This window comes from Sitophilus oryzae, unplaced genomic scaffold, assembly GCF_002938485.1.
Source record: "Sitophilus oryzae breed Bouriz unplaced genomic scaffold, Soryzae_2.0 scaffold_1499_pilon_pilon, whole genome shotgun sequence".
NCBI classification, from domain to species: domain Eukaryota; kingdom Metazoa; phylum Arthropoda; class Insecta; order Coleoptera; family Curculionidae; genus Sitophilus; species Sitophilus oryzae.
In genome coordinates this window covers 4,691,248-4,711,943 of record NW_022146168.1, presented here as the reverse complement: position 1 = coordinate 4,711,943, position 20,696 = coordinate 4,691,248, and the positions used below count along the sequence as shown (strand labels likewise).

Genomic DNA, 20,696 nt, shown 5'->3' with positions numbered 1-20,696 from the left:
AAAATTGTGGACACAAAATTTATACTGGAGATCATTAAGAAAGAAAAGCTCTTTTAAACGAGCCCTAGTTTGTTTAAACCGGGTAACCTAAACCAGAGTTATTCTTATTTTAATAAAAGCATGTTTAACCCTCCCCCACCACTTTATTTTAAGAGATAGAGCAAAACACTCTATATCAAAAAATTACAAATTTCTTGTTGATTACAATAGTAATATTTAAAATACTTGTTCACCTGCATATTTTTGAGAAAAACCCTGTTTTCTGGTTGGCTATTAGAGAAACGCCCCCTAGCGGGCATTTTTCGAACTTGAAAGAAAGCGATTTCTCTTGGTCGATTTACTTATTAGATTTTTTTTTCCCAAAATTATACGATAAGTAGTTTCTGAGGTACAACCGGCGTCTCCATTCTTAGTTGGCCACCCGGTTACAGAGTGTACTATTTTTGTGTGTTTGACAGGGTTTCTCTATGGTACAAAGAAAACAAGGTATGATCGATAGCGGCCACAATTTCGTTAAGTTTGCGCATACCACCTGTGACGTCATACGCCATACAAAAAAATATCCTTCTTGTGCAATTGCCACTAATAAAAAAAGACCTAAAATAGGGAAGAATTAGGACATAACCCTAAAAGTTATGTCAAATCATCGTGCTTGACATTTGAAAAATTATTCTGACATTAATTGTGTCATCTGTTTGACAATTTGAAATTGGCGCGCGGAACTTGCCGACCAATGGTGCCGTTTATCACCTGTGACGTAGTGACCAACCTGCGCAATATCATCATGGGGTTTCTCGTTTATGAGTCGAGGTACGAAGTGCGGCCATTAAAACCACACCAAATCATATTAATGTCCTACTTTTTATAAAACTAAAAAGCTGCATACATATTTGTTCTATCCCTCCTAATTTTCGGAAATACAGGGCGAATTAGAAAATCTTGTCGATTTAACTATTGAGAGCTCTAGTTATATCCCTTCTTCCAATAGCTCGAAACTGTGTTGGAGGTGTTGTGTGAGGGGCTCTGTCGTGCTGGAACCAGTACCTGTTAAAGTGTGCCAGCACTGCAAAGCCGACGCTACAAAACTTTGAGGCACGTTTTTTGGAGGGACCAGAAGAAGCAGAAGAAGACCAGAGAAGCCAACATAAGCGACATCGGGAACTTTGCAAAGAGCTGGAAGTGGTTTAACGCAAAGAAAGAATGAGAGGAAGGTTTGGTACAATAATAACAGGGGCTTCGCAATGGCTACAAGGCCTCCGAGTGGGGGATCAAACAGGATCTCATACGCCAGTAACCTAACCTACCTAAAATGTGTCAGAAGTAAATTATTGAAGTATTCTTCAAATTAGGTTGTCAAAAACTGCAGGAGGTAAACTGCAGTCCTAATAATTGATTGGAGGTCAGAAGATGAAACGTCGGACGACAAATCTGAAACCACTGTTGTGTAGTGGGAAAAAAGTGGCAATGAAAATGAAAATATTCTTTTAGTTTTAAGATACCTTGTCAAATAACGTCAGAAAAAAAAATCGAAATCAACAATTTTCGTTTTTATTTCGCATCTCTCCGGCACTACTCGGAATTTTAAATGTTTCTAAACAGCATATTATTAGGCACATTAATGCACAACTTTGATCCTATTTAACCATCCTCGTACCTCCTATCCTCCTATTTTTAGTGAGGGTCGAATTAGAATTACTCGGTATAATGTTTACTATCACTGATCTGCAATGGACCTCAATTACTGCAATATAAAGGTGCGTGACGTGAGCTGTCAATTACGGAAGATGGCGGAGTTAATTAATTTTCTGTGTGATTTTCATTCGTGAATTTTTCCGATATTTTAATGGTTATTCTGCTATTCGGGGTGGAGACAAATCCAACAAGTCAGACATCATTAAAATCGGTCCAGCCGTTCTTATAAATAGTAACAGGAAATTTTATTTAGATTAATAAAATTTCCACAGACATACTCAGCGATATCGCAGTTGCCTAATATATTAAATAACGGTAATAACCGAAAATCGTTCGATGGCTATATGGCGAACGGCCTATTTTTATCAAAACGGTATATCGAAAAAAAACTCAATTTTATCGGCACATAAATCTAGTTCACGTAGCGATCATGTCAATAAAACTAAATTGCCTTTATTGCTGTCACGAATTTTCGTCCGGGAGACATAGAAGTGACATTAAGAAGGAGAGCGAGCATATGTATATGTTTTAATTTATAAAGCAATATAATAATAAACTCCTATAAAATTAATACATAGTTATATCATCTGTAGATTTATATTTTTTTTATTGCGTCGACAAATTGTTCTTTAAGTCTAACTTCTGGTGGACTTTTAGTCTCCCCAAAATAATATTTTCCCTAACTGCGTGGTTGATGATAGACACTTTCTTTTTTCCGGACAAAACTACTTCGGTTTTCCATAATTGCATTGTTTATGATACACACCTTCTATCTTCTGATCAAAACCTTTTCAGTTTTCTTATAACTACATGGCTCATGACAGACTCTTTCTTCTGGCCAAGACCTTTTGGTTTTGTCTTTCTTAATAAGCGGATATTAAGGTATTGATAGCTCTGATAAGCAAAAAAACCTGACCTAATAAACAAAAACAATGTAAAAAGTAATAATGGGAATGTGTCTTTACAAATATAGACACTTCCTTTCTTCCGGACAAAACTACTTTGGTTTTCCATAATTGCATTGTTTATTATAGACATCTTCTATCTTCTGATCAATACCTTTTCAGTTTTCTTATAACTACATGGCTCATGACAGACTCTTTCTTCTGGCCAAGACCTTTTGGTTTTGTCTTTCTTAATAAGCGGATATTAAGGTATTGATAGCTCTGATAAGCAAAAAAACCTGACCTAATAAACAAAGACAATGTAAGAAGTAGTAATGGGAATAATCTTTACAAATATATGGTTAGAAAAAATAAAAACGTAGCCGGGAAAATTCCCAAATATCTTCGAAAATGACTCAGGTTTTCTTTATATTGCGAAACATGACGTAGGATTCAGTCTGTTTTACGAGATCCCTGGAATGTGTATTTTAAAAAACTTAATGTTGAAATCAAGAAAAGTCCAAACCACTGTCAAAAAAATTCTTTATTAGTGACCGGTTTCGGCAATTCCAACCATCATCAGACCTTTGTCAAAAAAAAGACAGTTGTTCGTTTGACTTTATACTAATGGCTGGCAAAGGTTAGTCTTGGGTCGAGATTTCCTTTTGTAAGAAGAGCACAATGCGTTTATAATGTCCTGAATAAAGAGAGAACAGTAAACACGTTGCCAAACGTATGAAATAAACCGAGAAACTGCGCACATTGCTAAGAGACGTGGAAGGGGATATATAGCAGATTTGTCACAGTCGACAGGTCGACCCAATCAGTACCTCTGTCAGTACTTAAAGTTCTAGGGAGAGGTGTACATCGTGCGTTCAGCTTCACGATTTAATTACGTCTCGTGATACTTTATTTGTTTATTTATTAAAAAGTCGTTGTAATTTTCCCTATAGCTTGACAGCTTTTAAGTGCAAGTTAGAACACTTGCAATTTTGGTAAAAAATAAGTGGAATTGAGTTGGTGTTCGACAGTGGTCGCGCTATTAGAACTCTGAATTCAAAAGTCGATATCTCGAAATCTATTAGAAATAATTCGAAATCTATTAGAAGTCTGAATTCAAAAGTCGATATCTCGAAATCTATTAGAAATAATCGATTGTAGTTTTTTCAAAAAGTTTCTTAACACCTCTGCTATATTTTCTTCGCACAGTATGTGAAAATCTTTATAAATAAAAAAGTTACACGATTGCTGAAAATTGCTATGCACTAAAAATAAATGGATGGGCTGTTAAAATTTTTTGACCAAACCAAAAACCCTCTTGCATTTTTCTTATTAAAACATATTGTAAAAGATCCGATCTTCAAAATAAAAAAAAAGTTTCAATATCTAAAGTGTTTCTTAAGTTATGGCGTGTTATGTGTTAAAAAGTTGAGTTTTTAAATTATCGCGATTACTGACGTTTTATCGTTATAAAAAATGGACACCCTAACGAAATCCCTGTAATTCCATTTCAGATGCTCAGAAACATATTAAATTATTATATCTAGTTATCTTTTCGAAAGTCTTTTAAAAATAAGCGGTTTGCGATCGTGATTTTACTTTACTTGATAGGTAAAGGCGTACCGGCAACGCCGCAATAGCACACCGTCGCATTTCTCTCATTCCGACTTAATAAGATCCCTATGCAGTTTACTTCGACACATGTAAATACCGACCCAAAAGTGACAGTTCCCAGCACGGTATATAAAATTCAATTTTATATATAAAGGAATTTTATATATAAAGTCAAATGAACAACTGTCTTTGACAAAGGTCTGATGATGGCTGGAATTGCCGAAACAGGTCACTAATAAAAAAAATTTTTGGCAGTGCATGGTTTGGACTTTGTTCTTAATTTTAACATTAAGTTTTTTTTACCATGGGCCACCACTTTGTGAAAATGAACAAACTCTATAACTTGTGTATTCTTAGGTGTATATAATTTAATTGTAATGTACCTTTATTAAATATATTATTGAATAATGGATATTTTTTCTAGTTTCATTTCAACAATCAAGTATTCACGCGGTTAGAAGCTTCTCGGCTAGTTTTCCTGCTAGGAGAGGATCAGTGGCATGCGCGCTTGCGCCCAGTTCCGGCAACAGCGCCAGTAGTACTAAAAACGGACCGGCAAAAACGCAAGAAAAAAGAAGTACCAACCCTAGTTCCCCTCACAGCGACGAAAGAGTACCAAAGAGGCGACTGCTTCGCGCAAAGACAGAAGAAGCCAAAACAGAGTGAGTATTATTAACAACCTGTCTTTTGTGTATATGTCATTTTTAAGAAATACATTTAAATGTACGCCCGGAAATCATACCAATATGATCGAAAAAAAAACGGCGTCAAAGACGGCTGGAGAATGACAATCGATGATAATTTTAGCAAGGTCAAACCCTAGACGTCAGTTACTTGCACGGCCAGTACCGTAATCATCGTAATAACAAGGCCGGACAGCTGTGACGTAAAAATCTCGTGACGTCACCAACTCGAGGCCCAATTCTATTTAGCAGCGTTGATAATTACCCGATAAAAGTTCAAATTGTGGACCTTTTTTCACTCGCCAGATATATTTCGTGGCGTCGCGTGGGGGCGACTATCGTAGCGCGTAGCGGAGTGGTATTGCCGCAATTGACAGTCATCGATTTATCGGTAGGTGTGCGGACGTGGTAATTATAATCGATAATAGAAGGGTGAAAAAAGTTATAAATCTGTAAAAAGAGGTGTAAACTATAAAGTGATTATAAGTGTGTGCAATTATACAATTTAAAAGGTATAATGCCTTATAATAGTAATATTGATCAAATTATTAGTCATGCTTGTTATTTACTAAATTCTTTAAAATGCGATGAAAATAATAAAAAATTTCTAACTTTTATCTGTGTTCAATATTAAAATTATTAACTTGAGTTGAGTTAATTATTAACTCAGGTTGAGCTTGAAGTAATAAAATATTGTTTTAATGAGTAAAACATGAGGTATATTTTACTAGAGAACTAGCAAACTGATCCTCTTGAAAGTAGGTTTGGAAAATATAGACAGTTAGCCGGGAGTCAGTACAGTATTTGTGTTCGACATTAATATGAAGGCGAAAAGAAACTTAAGATTCAGTCATTAATGTCCCTAAAAATAATTTAACATTTTTTCAGACAACACTAATATTGAACAAAATTCACTTATAAAAAACCTTACTAAAGGCAGTCTTGGCTTTCCAAAAGATGAAATAACTAATATAGTTTTATTTGAATATATAATTTTTAACAAAGTCTTGCAAAGCCATGAGGAGTTTCTCAAAATTAACAATAAAAAAATATTTTTATCAAAAATATCTTGGATTACATTAAAAGTAATACCATTATTAAAATTTCCGCAATGTACTATTTATAATGCTAAGTTATTGTAAAAATTGTCATAAATTCTATTAGAAATATACGTCTAAAAAACTACTGTTGTTAAAAAATAATGATAGACTTGGAAAAGAAAATAAAAGAAACTTAAACACACTTACAGCATAAATAAATACAATGACGATGGATAATGTGAGATGGGATATCAATCTGATGTTTTTCAAATTTTATGTTTAATTATTATTTATTAAAAATTCGATGCAATTAAAGTTTATATCCATTATATACGTATAAAGTGTATCAAATGCAATCAAAGTTTAGGCCTCCAGTTGATGACGTCACGGATAAGCTGTCCGGCCTTGTTATTACGGTGGTTACGCCAGTACTCTTCTTTATTTTTTAACGGCGTTTACTGCCAGTTGGCCTTAAGAAAGTTGTAATTTATTTTTATATTGAGTAAAATTATAGTTAAGTTGGGTTGTTTAAAAATGATGTCTAGAGAATGACCGGGCTGAAATTGTCATCGATTGTCACTCCCCAGCCGCCTTTGACGCCGTTTTTTTTTCTATAATACGGTACTTGGGCAAGACTGTGATTTTGTCATCTACTTGACAAATAGAATCTAACTGAGTGAAAAGTTCCCACTCTCTAATTTTTTAGTTGGAAAAAATCTAATGTTACAGGGCTTAAAGGGCGCGAAACCCAAATAAGGACGCCGTTTGGCGAGTTCTCATGACACCGCCATCGATAAAATATGATTTATTCCGGTTTTGGTAAAATAGTCGTTCAGAGGACGAGGCAGACATCGAATTTTTCGACTGGTTTCCCGTAACGGAGACACGGAACGGCCGTTTGCATAAATCCGCCATTTTTTCTCGGATATTTTTTTTTGTCTATGTAGACGAAACGTATCTTTGTGGCGTTGACACTCTGAGGTACCAGGAACCGTATTCTTCACTAAAAAATATTTATAAATTAAGTATCAACAGTATGTCTCCGGATCGTCTTTACAAGAGGAAACACTTTGTTGTTAACTTTTTGAGAAAAATGCATTAAGTATGCACAATTTCCATACCGTTATAGAGAAAAATAGAAAAAAAAATAATATAATATAAAGCGATAGGTACCAATTAAACTTTTAGATACGTAATCGAAAACGTGATTTTTAAATTCGTTGTTGCCATCCATAGATATTCGGCGCCGGGCTGACTAACTATAATTTAAATTTCCCCCTGGTGATTTAGGTGGTAGTTCTGCTGTAAAATATGTCAAGTTACCACATTTATTTCCTGACAGTGTCATTCGTTTTGACACTTTAGTTTTGTTATTACGAGTTTTTTGTTTAAATGAATTGTGTTGTGATACTTTAAGCTTAAACATTTTTACTAGCAGACCTTGCAGTCGAACATTGTTCTTTCTAGAACCTCTTTTAGTGCGAAGTGTACAAGATAGCTTAAGAGCCGTTGCAAAAAACACATCGCAACCTTATTAGAGTATTTTGAACGGGAAAGCGGTAGTAATGTCCCTTTATGTCTCTTAAGTGCTGTTAAGGAGGTGAGTTTTGTTGGAAATAATAACTGTTTATATATTTATAATTAATTTATTTTTGTTTCCTAAAATATTTTGATTAAAAGAAAATATGTAAAAGCGGGCAACGCTGTGCCGGTCAAGCTTAATCACGTGACTAAAAGTTTATTTGATCTATAGTTATATAAAAATAAGAGACACATTGTCATGAAAATTTGTTCAGAACTCTTCTTCTTCTTAAGGTGCCGTGCAGATTCCTGCGTAGGCGTTCATCTTTTTCTTCCTCATCAGATGGTTCTGTTAACTGCCGCGACTTGGAGTGCTTGGAAGTCCTGTATGCCTGTCAAATGACGAATATTTTTCAGCCAGGATAGCTTCCTTCGTCCTATCCCCCTTTTGCCCCCTTCTATTTTACCCTGGAGAATCAGACGCTGAAAGTGATAGCGTTCTCCACGTAGTATGTGTCCCAAATAGGCTATTTTCCTCTTCTTGATGATTTCGAAGAGTTCACGTTGTTCCAGACCAGCTCTTCTGAGAATGTCTTCATTCCTAACACGGTCGACCCAGGGCACTCTTAGCATTCGTCGTAGGGTCCACATTTCGAAGGCTTCAATTCGGTTTATTGTTGCTACCTTCAGTGTCCATACTTCCACACCATATAACAAAACGGACCAGACATAGCACTTCACCATTCTGTATCTAAGGCCGAAGTTCAAATTCCTATCTGTGAGAAATCTTCGCAGTCTCAGAAAAGTAGATCTTGCTTGTTCGATCCTGCATTTGATCTCCTGATCCGGATCCCACGTTTCGTTAACCATGCAGAAAAGTTCAGAACTCAATTCTTGACAACTTTTGTGTAAGAAAGTTTTTCATACAGTATACGGGGTATGCCTTAATGGCATGCTAATATTTAAAGGGGCGATTCTTGGATCTATTCTAAGAAGAAAAAAAATCATATGAATGTATGTCCTTATTTTATTAATTACTTAATTATAATTTAATTTCTGAGATACAGGAAAGTAAAATTTTCTAAAAAAATGTATTTTCATAGGGTTTCCATAATAACTCTGATCTTATTATAGATATCTTTCAAACTTGATACACGTCTTCTATGCATCAAAATAGCTTTTTTGGTGTACAAAGAATTTTATTTATTTCAACCAGTGCCGTCCTGAATGGATTTTGGAGAAAAAAGTGGTACACCACTGACCTCTTAAAATAAAAATTATTTACAAAATTCAATTCATTTTTAAACATTTTTTATCTTTTGATTTTTTTATCCGACGCATAGTTTTTACTTAAAAAATTAAAGTAGTAAACTGACTTTAATTCAGGGCCATCGCTGAAAAGCTGATGCGGTGACTGTTGTGTGAAACAATTTATGCATTGGCGCGCGGCGCGAAGGAAATTAAGAAATAAAACATTTTTTTTGTATATCAAAATAAGCATTTTGATGCATGGAAGACGTGTATCAAATATAACATCAGATATATTTTGAAAAAAAATAGAAAATTTCACCACCCTGTATCTGAAAAGTTGAGATGTTTAGGGCATATATTCATAAGAAGTTTTTTTCTTAGAATAGACCCAAGAATCACCTCCTTAAATATTAGCATGTCATTAAGGAACACCCTGTATTTCAACATTGTAGTTGCGACGAGATACCCCGTATATTAATAATAATAATAATAATATGGGTTTATTGTCTAACAGATTAAAAAAATCCAATTACAAGACAATATTAACTAGGTCTATACTAATACTGTTATAATTTGCTATGTTGTTCCATTGGAAGCAAGAACGGTATATGGGCGCTTTCTGCTGCAGATTTGATGTCGCCAATGGCTGATAAAATTCACACTGTTGAGGATGAGCAATCGGGACCGCAAAGTTTACTTTGTTTAACAATTAAGTACATTCTATCAAGTTGTTGCACATTTTAAATAAAAAAACTTAAGTTATTTTGTATTCTGCACCTCTCAAGAGAACAATCGAATACCTATCTCATATAAAAATACATAATTAATTCAATAATTGACTTTATAAAAATTATATCGCTTTACAGGTAATTTGCACGGAAGAATACTAGATTCAAACTGTAGCGATGTTAATATCTAACGCGGGATGGGTTGCATCCTTAGGTACTAGTGGGTGTTAGTTGTTTCTATGTCGCAAGAAAAATTTGCCAATTGTTCAACGTCCCGTTATGCAACCTCGAATGTACAACTAAAATAACACCTCCTCCTCTTGTCACACTCATTGCATCCAAGTCCCGATCCTTCCGGTATACCGCTTAGATTCACTATCGAAACTCCAGGCTGGATCCGTGACTCCGAAACCGCAACAATGTCATAGAGCCCCGAGGAAACAGACAACAAGAACACATGCGTTTAGTGTTAAGTCCACGCACATTCTGGTAAATTGTTCGAACACTTAACTGTGGGTACGTAGAGCTGAATCCTCTGGCTTCCGAAATTTTTGTGTTTCTACTATTTTAGGTGTTCCGTTGATGTTAGGGTTCCCAACCGTCCCGGTTTGGCCGGGATTAACCAGGAATCAGAAAGTTTGCCCCGGCGAAAGTTTTGCCTTGGCCGGGACGTGGAAACTAAAAAAATGTGTACTGCACACATAATATATTTTATTTTGTAATATTTAATGTCTTGCTTCAATTATTTAAAAGCTTAAAAATAAATGTCCCAGAATCGCCGATGCTCAAGTTGGGAACCCTAGTTGATGTATCTTATAGTTTTACTTGTGCAGCCATTCATCTTCATAATATTTCAGTCTTCTCTCAATTTCTTAAGATTTGATTGCTGCATCTTAGTTAAATCTGTTTTGAAATAGGGGCCTGAGTAGTTCTCTAATTGAGGTTTACTTCGAACGAGAGTAAGTGCATCTTCAGCTGAATTACGTATAACTTTAACAGGTCTTATTTTATTGTTGTTATATGTTCCGATTCTAAACACTTTGATATTAACCTTATTTATTTGAGCATGGTTATTTATGGCCTTAATGAGTGAGTTGTAATCATCCTCATTTCTCTCTTCTTTGGTTTGCCTACGAGATTCAGGAACATTGAAAGCTATGACATTCGACTCTCTTCTCTTTCGCTCATTAATTTCACTGATAACTATGGATAACTCCTTCGGATGACAGGGCATTACTATGGTTGTTGTAGTCTCTTTCAAGTTGATTCAACTTCTTCCACATGAGCTGGTTTTCCTCTTTTAATCTTTGGTTTTCTTCTAAAATCAAACTAATATTGCTCTTAATGTTCGTAAGGGTCTTTTCAATCTCGATCTTAAATGGCAAGAAGTATTTACAAAAAAGAGCTTCCATTTTGTCAATATCGGTTTTATTATTTGTTTCGACATCTTGCTCATTGATATAATACTAACTTCAGCACTAAGACAAATGGAACAGACCCATTTATGAGAGTGTTTCTTAGACGTAGAGGCCAATTTTGTAAACTCCTCATTTGTAAGGTCTGTGCATTTCTTATGTATCCAACAATCACAGTGGTTACATTTTATTGCCGGAGAATTTGTTCGAATATTCTCATCGCATACTTTGCATTTATCAACAGGAGCCATTTTTAATAATTATTTACAAAAAGTTTTTGATTTGCCCTCGTATGAATAAAACGAGTCGAAAAATCAACACGCAAAAAATAAGGTACAGACTAACGTTTTTTGCGGTATGGCTGGTAAAGAGATAAAATTCTTCACGATATATTTAATTATTATAACAAATATCAAATTTTAAGCCAAAATATAATTTCCTGCACTAACGGCCGAAACGTTACTCTTCACAGCGAAAAGTTTTTCCAACAATTTCGTATTTTACGCCGTAGGAACCTGCGGTGGGATTCTGTAAGCTCCGTAGCAAGAAATTTCCTGTCTAGCCTATGCTATTTGTATACGATTGACGAGTCACTAGACAGAAAATATGTTTACAAAATCGCTAGCCTGGATCTCAACAAAAATATACTATGTACTTAAACAGCCGTTAAACGGTAGCCTACTAAAATGCCGTTAATAGATATTATGACGTGTTGATGTCGGCGAAAAGTAATGCCTGGCGATAGGCTTTTTGCAAGAGCACCTGTGGCTCCATGACTGAGGCTATTGCTTCATGAGCGAAAGGTCCGTGGTTCAAATATCACGCTGGACCAAGACTTTTTTATTTTTTTTTGCTTATAGCGTGATCTTATTGCATTGGTTTCATGGTTTCACTCTATTTGGTTGGATTGGTTTAGTTATTATGCGGGTAGGTTAGCGTGGTTATTTGAAGGGTGTTAATTCATTGTTTAGTTGGTTATTTGGTGGGGTTGGTTGGATTTTACTAATTTATATTTGTTTTTTATATTTTTTTACAAGTGTCAAGGTTAGTTGCGTTGGTTAAGTTGGTTATTTGGTGGGGTGGATAGCGTTGGTTAGTCCTTATAAAATTCCTATATTTCATAAAACCGTCAAGTGCGTCTAATCAACGACGTCATACCTATTAACGGCATTTTAGTAAGCTACCGTTTAACGGCAGTTTAAGTACAGCCAAAAAAATAACGTCCGTACCTTGCGAAGGCAATAATATATTGTAATATTTAATATTGTTATTGTATAGAAGTGAGACCCCGTATATTGTAATTGTGTAAATTTAATTTTATAAATAAAATTAAATTTACACAGTATATATTTTAATATCTCGTATTTCTTTAGGAAGAACTAATTTATTTAAACATTTTTTACAGCTTATGGCAAAGGACTTCCGAATTTCCCAGATCGCGAAACAGCGCAGAAATACAAACCTCTGCAACTTTTTCGGTTGATATCCAGACGAAAACTACCGAAAACTCCAACGAGACAACCTTGGAAGAATCCATGAAATTAAATTTAGAAGAAAATATTATTTTAATTACGACAGACGATCAGGTAACAAATTCAATTTTCGCTTTTGATCTACTTTCTATTCAAAATTTTGTTTCTTAAAGTTTCTACAATATTGATAATTAACATTGTGATCAAACAGTTTTATAATAAAGCTAGGTTTCGATCTTGATATAATAGTTCTTTAAGGAATACTTATTGTAATTAATTATCCAGAATTAGTTATCTGTCATAGTCTAAAGCTTGTTTGATATTAAAAAAATGTATAAAATTGTATTTTACCACACCATGTCAAATCCATGTGAAAACCTGATTAAATTAGAATTACACAATTTCAGAAAAAGGAGGATCTATTAGAAAACGAGAAAAATATTGAAGATTTACCACCAGACACTCCAAATGAAAAACAATGTTGGGCTATGTATTGCAAGATGACGGAAAAAGGTAATAATTATTACTTTTTAGCTATAATCTCTGGCTATAAGTATTTCCAGTTATGCAGTGCAGTATATATCTTATCATAAAAACAAAAATATGCAGATAAAATTATAAACAATCTTTTTTAGGTATTAATGTAAGTTACGATACTATTTTAAGAGGATTGCTCACGCCCACTGAATACAGAATGAGACGTAAGACATCATTAGTAGAAGAAATGGCATTACTGGTTAACGCACCACCCTTAGAAAGGGCTGAATCTATCGATCAACAAAAAAGTATTGAATAGCTCTCCATTTGTAAAATAAAAATAAAAGAAGTGGTCCAAAATGTACCTTATTTTATTTTTAAAAAGTAGATAGGTATATGTAGGTGTATGTACTTACAAGATGATTGTTTTCTGACGGCCAAAAAAACTGAACTGAATTTACTAAAACCGGTGAATGATTTCATAAACTGGGAATCCCTTATCGTTATCAAGAATACGATAAAGAGAAATATGTAATCTTCTAATCTTATTTTATATTTAAAACCTGTTGTTATAATATGCTTTCAATTTTAACAATTGCATTGTTTCATATCCTTTCTCCATGATTTAAGTAACTTATTTAAACTCACCTGGTGTACTTGTATTAAAATATTTACTTAATTATATTTCTAAATAAAGACACGTAATAAAAAAGTAAATCACAGAGAACTTTAATAATTAAATTGCACTTCTAACCTAAATGTTTAAAAAAGGAAAGAAAACAATTTTGATTTCACATCAATTTATTAATGTTATTAATTGTTACATTGTAAGGTATTTTTAATTATTTTTGCATACAGTACATTAGAGAAAATTATTTACATGATTGCACAAAATTAGAGACAAAGTATATATTTTTAAATATTTTATTTCCATAGATTGATTATTTCTATTTCTATTTCCCATATTCCATATTCCATATTAGGAATATTATATATGATCTTTGTATATTATATCAATATATATGAAACTGTTATTGATTGTTTTGTTTTTGGGCCACAGCTGCCAGGGCTATCCGGCTATACAACTGTTCTGTCACAGGGTTCGGAAAACTACATGTTACTTTTAAAAACTACATAAACTACATTACATGTAGTTAATGTAGTTTATGTAGAGGGTGTAGTTTATGTAACCTATGTATGCAACTTTTAAATGTCAAAGGTTTGAGGGGAGGTTATAATCAGGGTTCGGAAGTTCTTCAAAAACTACGTCTTTTCCCGTTCATTAACTACATGAAAACTACGTTAATAAACTATGTATTGATATTATGAATAATTTTCCTTTGTATGAGGTGTAATAGAGATAATATGATGTAAATATTATATTTAAAGCCATATTTCTTCTGTTTTCTTAAATACATTATGTGTTTTTAAAGCTTCAACTTATTATAACCTCACCTCAAACCTTTGACATTTGAAAGTTACATACATAGGTTACGTAAACTACATCCTCTACATAAACTACATTAACTACATGTAATGTAGTTTATGTAGTTTTTAAAAGTAACATGTAGTTTTCCGAACCCTGGTTATAATAAGTTGCAGCTTTAAAAAGACATAATGTATTTAAGAAAACAAAAGAAATATGGCTTTAAATATAATATTTACATCATAGTACCTCTATTATACCTCATACAAATGAAAATTATTCATAATAGCAATACATAGTTTATTAACGTAGTTTTCATGTAGTTAATGACCGAGAAAAGACGTAGTTTTTGAAGAAAAACTACACGTAGTTAATCATGTGAATTACGTCTTAGTTAACTACTTCCGAACCCTGTTTTTCAATGCAGGGGTTGGCGGAAAAACTGAAATGTAATAAACTAATTTTTTACATGTAAAAAACCACAGTTTTTATGAAAAAGAAACTACTACTGTACTACTATTATTAAATTCTTGTCTGCTCTGCACATAAACGTTTTCTAGGGTAAAATTTATGGTTAAGAGTAAAGCACTTTTAATAACTTTATAAACTCGTAGAAACGCCCATCCAGCACCCATCTCTATGTTGCATAAAACTATTCAACTTTTTTCTGATCATATTGTGATAAATATCAAATAATATCACATTCTTTATATGACATTTCACCTAGTAACCTTTCTTGTGTTCTGGATGGCTCCACTGCGAACTGCGACGACATTTGGCGACGACAGAAAAACCGTTGACATTTTGATTTAAAATTCCATTTGGTCAGTTTTTTGCCGTAACGATTGTAGAGAGGTCTTGACTGGAATATATAGCGTATTACATTAAAAAACCTGTAGCAATGTTCAACCGAACTCCTGCAGTTAAAGACAACCATAGTAAATCAACAATAAATAAAGAAAATCAACATGTTAAAAGTGCGGGTTATACAATAAAATCATCCATAAGATCGTCATCTTCAAGTAAGGATGGCAAAACAACGAATTTAGCAAGAACTACACCCTTAATTGATCTCAGGAATCCTACCCAAAGTAAAATGAACACAGCTGATAGCAAAGAAAGTGTGAATATGAAACCTCAAATAATGACGGAAAAGGAACCCCATAAAACAGAAGCCCCTGCAAAGAAGCAAGAAGAAAAAAAGAAATGGACTTTAACAGACTTTGATATAGGCAGGCCCTTAGGTAAAGGCAAATTTGGAAACGTGTATCTTGCAAGGGAGAAAAAATCAAAATTTTTGGTAGCTCTAAAAGTTTTATTTAAGAGTGCTATTAAAGAGTTTAATAACGAACATCAAGTACGCAGAGAGGTAGAAATTCAGAGTCACTTAAGACATCCAAATATTCTAAGGCTGTACGGCTATTTCCATGACGAAAGTAGAGTTTATTTGATATTAGAATATGCCCCAAAAGGAGCTGTATATGTAGCTCTCATGAAAACCCCTGACAAAAGATTTGCAGAAGATGTATGTGCCAACTACGTAGCTCAGATTGCAGATGCCTTAAAATATTGTCATGCAAAAAAAGTGATTCATCGAGATATAAAACCTGAGAATTTACTTTTGGGTAACAATGGTGAGATTAAAATAGCAGACTTTGGCTGGTCAGTACATGCCCCAAGTTCAAGAAGAACCACTTTATGTGGAACATTAGACTACTTATCTCCTGAGATGGTAATTTTTAAATTTCAATAAAATTTTTTTACAAAAACTTTATTTAATTTTTAGGTTGCTAATAAACCTCACGACGAAAAAGTTGATCTTTGGTCGCTTGGCGTTCTGTGTTATGAATTTCTTACAGGAAAACCTCCATTTGAGGCTAGCGATTTTGAGAGTACCTACAAAAGAATCTGTATGGGTGCCTTCAATTTTCCACCATTTGTTTCAGAAGGCGTTAGAGACCTTATTAAAAGACTTTTAGTGGTGAAACCAGAAAATAGACTGGATTTAGATTCTGTTCTGAAACACCCGTGGGTATTAGAACATTTGAAGACTGAAGAAGCAACACCAAGCACTGCACCAAAAGAATGAATGAATTGTGATATAGATTTTTCTAGGGTAAAATTTATGGTTTTTATTATGTATATCAGAGGTAGATGATGTAGACCAGTCTATACTGATTTTTACTGAGTAGTGCTAGCCGTTTTGGAGGAAAATTTTATAAATTCCTAATATGAAATTCACTTTCATTTTTAGTACATTACTTTTAATAATTTATATTAACAAAGCAAAACTCATATTTTAAGATATTTTTTGTATAGGTATTGTTATTTGAACATCTAAACTAATTACTGTCTATGTAAGACTGTTTAAAATACTTATTTAATGTCTATTTTTAAGGGATTTATTAATAAAACTCTTGTTTTATGATATAAAATCTCTGTTTTATTATTTCTAAGTCTTTTGAAGAACTACATTATATATAGGGTAAATACTATTAATAATTCTAATATTTAGATATATTTAAGCTATTGTTTGTACCAGGTGATGTTCTTTTTATTTCAATATACTGTATATGATTGAGTACATTTGAAAAAATAAATTATATCTCAATTTATTTTTTACTGAAATTACATTCTTTTTTGTTTATTTAAAAAAAGTAATTTTAAATGTGTTTTTTTCAATGTTTTTTTTCTTACAATTGAAATGCCGTTTGATAACTTATATCAAACTTATATAATAGTAAGATAAAACTTATATCATAATGAGAAAACTTTGATATTGAAAAGAAAAATGGTATCACAGGGTCTTTTGAAATAATTATCCACTTAATTTATGTTAGGCCGACCTCAACATGTTATTTATTAGGAACTAACATGTCAAAAATTGATATTAAAGGTTCAACACAAATCTCTTAAAAATATATTTTTTTATTGAATAGATTTGTGAATAAATGATAAGATTTTTCTGAAAACTTTTCTATTTGATTAATGTTTATTAATAATTTTTGGTGCTAATTTTTAATAAATAACATATAGGGGTAAATAACATTGTTATTTCAAAGGTCACTGTGACGCCATTTTTTTTTCGATATTAATTCGTTATACATGGTGCCCGGTGGCGTAGAGGTACAGGCTCTCGTCTACCAATCTCAAGGTGTGGGTTCGATTCCCACACCCGGCATTTCATCAGCCGACTATTTTTATTAAAATAAAAATTGTTTGGGTACCTAGGTCGACTCAGCCTTAAATGAGTACTTGGGATTCACAATCCTGAGGTAATAATAGGCGGTTGAAGCGTAGTGCTAGCCACATTACCTTCCTTGTATACCGAACGGCTCTAGTATAGCAAGCTGTACCTTGCTACTCCCAAGGCGTTAAACGCTATATACGGGAGCTATTATTATTATAATTCGTTATACATTCCTATCGTCATTTAAGTTTTCTGATTATGATGGAACACAGGCTATGAAAATTGTAACAAAGCACTGAAAAGAAAAATATTTGAAATTCTTTTTTTATAACTATAAAGTTATTTTAAAAAAAATTCTGGAAAAACCTACACAAATTATAATTTTGTTTGTGATACATAATCTATTGTCTATATACTGTGCGATCGAAAAAAACGCGTCAATGTTGGCTTGGAAATGAAGATCGCTGGCATGTTTTAAGTAAAATTCTATGGCGAATGACATCGGTCGTCATTTCCAAGCCTACTTGACGCCGTTTATTTTTCGATAGTACGGTATGATTTGTTTTATCCAGTGTTACCAGTCGCAACAAAAACTCAAGATATGAAAAAAAATCTAAATAATTTCTTGAGTATATCACCTGGTATTACAACTAAAAATAAAGTTAAATAGTCTTCTAAAGTTAATAATAATAAGACTTTGAGTAATGAACGGAGAGATGTCAGTTCAACATAAACCTTTCTTGTGAGAAATGAAAACCATAACATTATTCAGTTCTTTAGCTCACAGTCTTTTTTGTTACTTTGTTACCTACTTCTAAAAAGTGTCTGCACTCTGTGAAAATTTAATGAAAGTACCTTAAGTGCGGTCCAGAAGCAACGACTTATCCTATAATTTGCATGGGTCGACAAAACTTTGAGATAAAACTATATGTAGCGTATGCACAGTGGCAGCTCGTCAGGGTAGGCCTCTGAGGCCGCGCCTCACCTTTAAAATGAAGGAACGATTTATTTTTGTGTATTTAGTTTTTTATTTAATCCCAGTATGACTTATTAGAATTCTACAACACATTCAACATAATAAAACTAAAAAATATATATTCTATAAATACATCCAGGTCAGGCACAATATAAGCCGCGTAAACTCAGCGAAAAAGAACGCGACCCGATAGAGGCACACAGAGGCGAAACAATTCTAGCTTGGAAAGTTCGAATTGCCTACTTATTAGCAGCGACGATTTAAGATCATGTGACGCGACGGCCGACGACGGGGTACGCATTCTCGATCGCAGCTTTGAGGCGTGGTTGAGGCGCGATATTTGGCGCTTGGCTGTGTTTTCATTGGTGGTTTAAATCATCTGACTATTGAAAAATGCGACAAAAGTTTTTTTCGTTTTCCTATTATTACCGATTCTGAACCGTCCTAGAACTGTGATGCGTATACGCAGAAGGAAATATGAAGACATTATTTCATTTGCGCATGCGCTACGGAGTTCTAGGACGGTTCAGAATCGGTAATAACAGGAAAACGAAAAAAGCTAAAGTCTCAATCTCGTATGCATGACTCAGGAAGTTAAAGTGCCGATAGCTGTGGCCGGTTGTGGTGGGAACAGCGTGGGTAAATTAATTAGCGTATATTTTAGTTTTTATTTAGACATTTAGGGGCGAGAATTATTTAGATTGTTTGTGTTTATAAATTTAAATTATTTGATGGCAATTAGATATAGTATTTTTAACTCGATTATGCACAGGTAAGGTGGCATTTTAGCAGTTTTTAAAATTCAACGCCACAAATACTGTTGAAATTTGAAGGTTAGGCTTTTTGAAGGTCCTTCGCCGGTAAGATTTATTTTATTTATTTTAAAGTGCCGAAGAGGAGTTGAATTTTAGTGTTTTCTTTAAAATGAATCCTATTTATAACGTTATTCTTTATAAACTTGAAACTCATTTTCTAAGACAAAATGAAACTGAAAAAAGACAAATAAATATTAAGGGGTCAAAAATTTTCGCAATATTTAACGATAAGAGGCAAGGTATTAAGCCTGGTTATTTAAAGTATAAGGTATTTAAAAACTTTTTAAATATTTTTGCGTACCAAACTTAATAGGTTTGGTACCATTAAAAAACGATAACGCGTCCCAGAATAATACTTCATAGGTGAGAAAATTTAATCGTATTTAAAAAAATATATTAACGAGCCGCCACTGCGTATGCACAGGGTTGGCATGATATATATCAATGATATATATCGGATATATATACCTTGATATATATCATGATATTTACAAAAAAAATAAAACTCAACTCTTTTCTTAAATTTCTACGTTAAAAAGTCAACATGTTTACGGAACAACGTATTTTTATTACTCGAAACTGCGTAATAGGCTTGGGAACGAAAAAGCTGGAAAATTAACCTTTCTATTTAAATACAACAATCAGAAAGAAAAAAACAAAAAAGATAATATTGATTGGATCTGGGACAATTCAAATGTACCAAAAACTTTGCCAGAAACAGTATCAATTATTGATTCTGACTCTGACATCTGACTTGATGATTTACCAATAATAAAATTAATAAATCACATATAAATTTGTTTGTTGTTAGTTTTAGAATATCTGTTTATTTTCTTTTTGAATTTCCGTTTATTTTTTAGAATTTCTGTTTATTTTTTAGAATTCCTGTTTATTTTTTAGAAGTTCTGTTTATTTTTTTAGAATTTCTGTATATCTTTTATATATTGTTGTTTTAATGTTGTTCCTATTCTGTGCAAAGCAACAATAATTAAGTTGAAATAAAAATATTTGCTTGAGCTCTTAATTTTACTTGATACTAAACGCAGTTTTACATAAAAAATAAAAACAAAAATAAATATCAAAACTTGATATATATCGGATATATGTCAGATATATATCGGATATATATCCGATATTTGATATTTATATAAATATCATAATATTTGCCAACCCTGCGTATGCACAGCAAGTTTGAACAAATTTTAGAAATGCGCAAACTCTGAAAAGCGAGTTAAAGTTTGAACATTTTTATTACCAAGTTCTTGGTAATAAAACTTCATAAAGGCTTTATTACTATGTTCACTTTCTAAAAGTTGACACAAAAACTTATCAAAAACTATTATTGAAATGGTTATTTAAAAATGACTGAATACTTTTTTCCAGACGCGTTAAAAACAATCTTTTAAAGATATATTTGTATATGGAAATTTTTTCAATTTTAATATTAATTTCTGACAAACTTTTATGACCATTTTTAATAAATAATGACATATTTAAATCAGCCAGGTTTCT

The 20,696-nt window shown here is 33.0% G+C and overlaps 3 protein-coding genes across 7 annotated transcripts in view; 2 read left to right on the top strand and 1 right to left on the bottom strand.

The window, feature by feature from the left end:
- LOC115877879 overlaps nucleotides 1-13,137 on the top strand; it is a 46,362-nt gene extending 33,225 nt beyond the window's left edge. For all 3 annotated transcript variants that reach the window (XM_030894227.1, XM_030894229.1, XM_030894228.1), the window contains exons 3-6: nucleotides 4,615-4,852; nucleotides 12,234-12,414; nucleotides 12,708-12,813; nucleotides 12,936-13,137. In XM_030894227.1, the coding sequence (XP_030750087.1) occupies nucleotides 4,615-4,852; nucleotides 12,234-12,414; nucleotides 12,708-12,813; nucleotides 12,936-13,096 (686 nt within the window). In that variant the 3' untranslated portion in view covers nucleotides 13,097-13,137. The remainder of the gene's footprint in view (nucleotides 1-4,614; nucleotides 4,853-12,233; nucleotides 12,415-12,707; nucleotides 12,814-12,935) is intronic.
- Nucleotides 1-13,257, bottom strand: part of LOC115877880 (cyclic GMP-AMP synthase-like) — a 139,906-nt gene extending 126,649 nt beyond the window's left edge. For all 3 annotated transcript variants that reach the window (XM_030894230.1, XM_030894234.1, XM_030894233.1), the window contains exon 1: nucleotides 13,194-13,257. The gene's annotated coding sequence lies outside the window, so the exon portion shown is untranslated. The remainder of the gene's footprint in view (nucleotides 1-13,193) is intronic.
- A 1,719-nt stretch (nucleotides 13,258-14,976) lies between these two features.
- Nucleotides 14,977-16,638, top strand: LOC115877878 (aurora kinase C-like). Its single transcript, XM_030894226.1, has 2 exons — nucleotides 14,977-15,935; nucleotides 15,990-16,638. The coding sequence occupies exons 1-2, from the start codon at nucleotides 15,105-15,107 to the stop codon at nucleotides 16,290-16,292; spliced, it is 1,134 nt and encodes a 377-aa protein (XP_030750086.1). The 5' UTR covers nucleotides 14,977-15,104; the 3' UTR covers nucleotides 16,293-16,638.
- The last annotated feature ends 4,058 nt before the right edge of the window (nucleotides 16,639-20,696 follow it).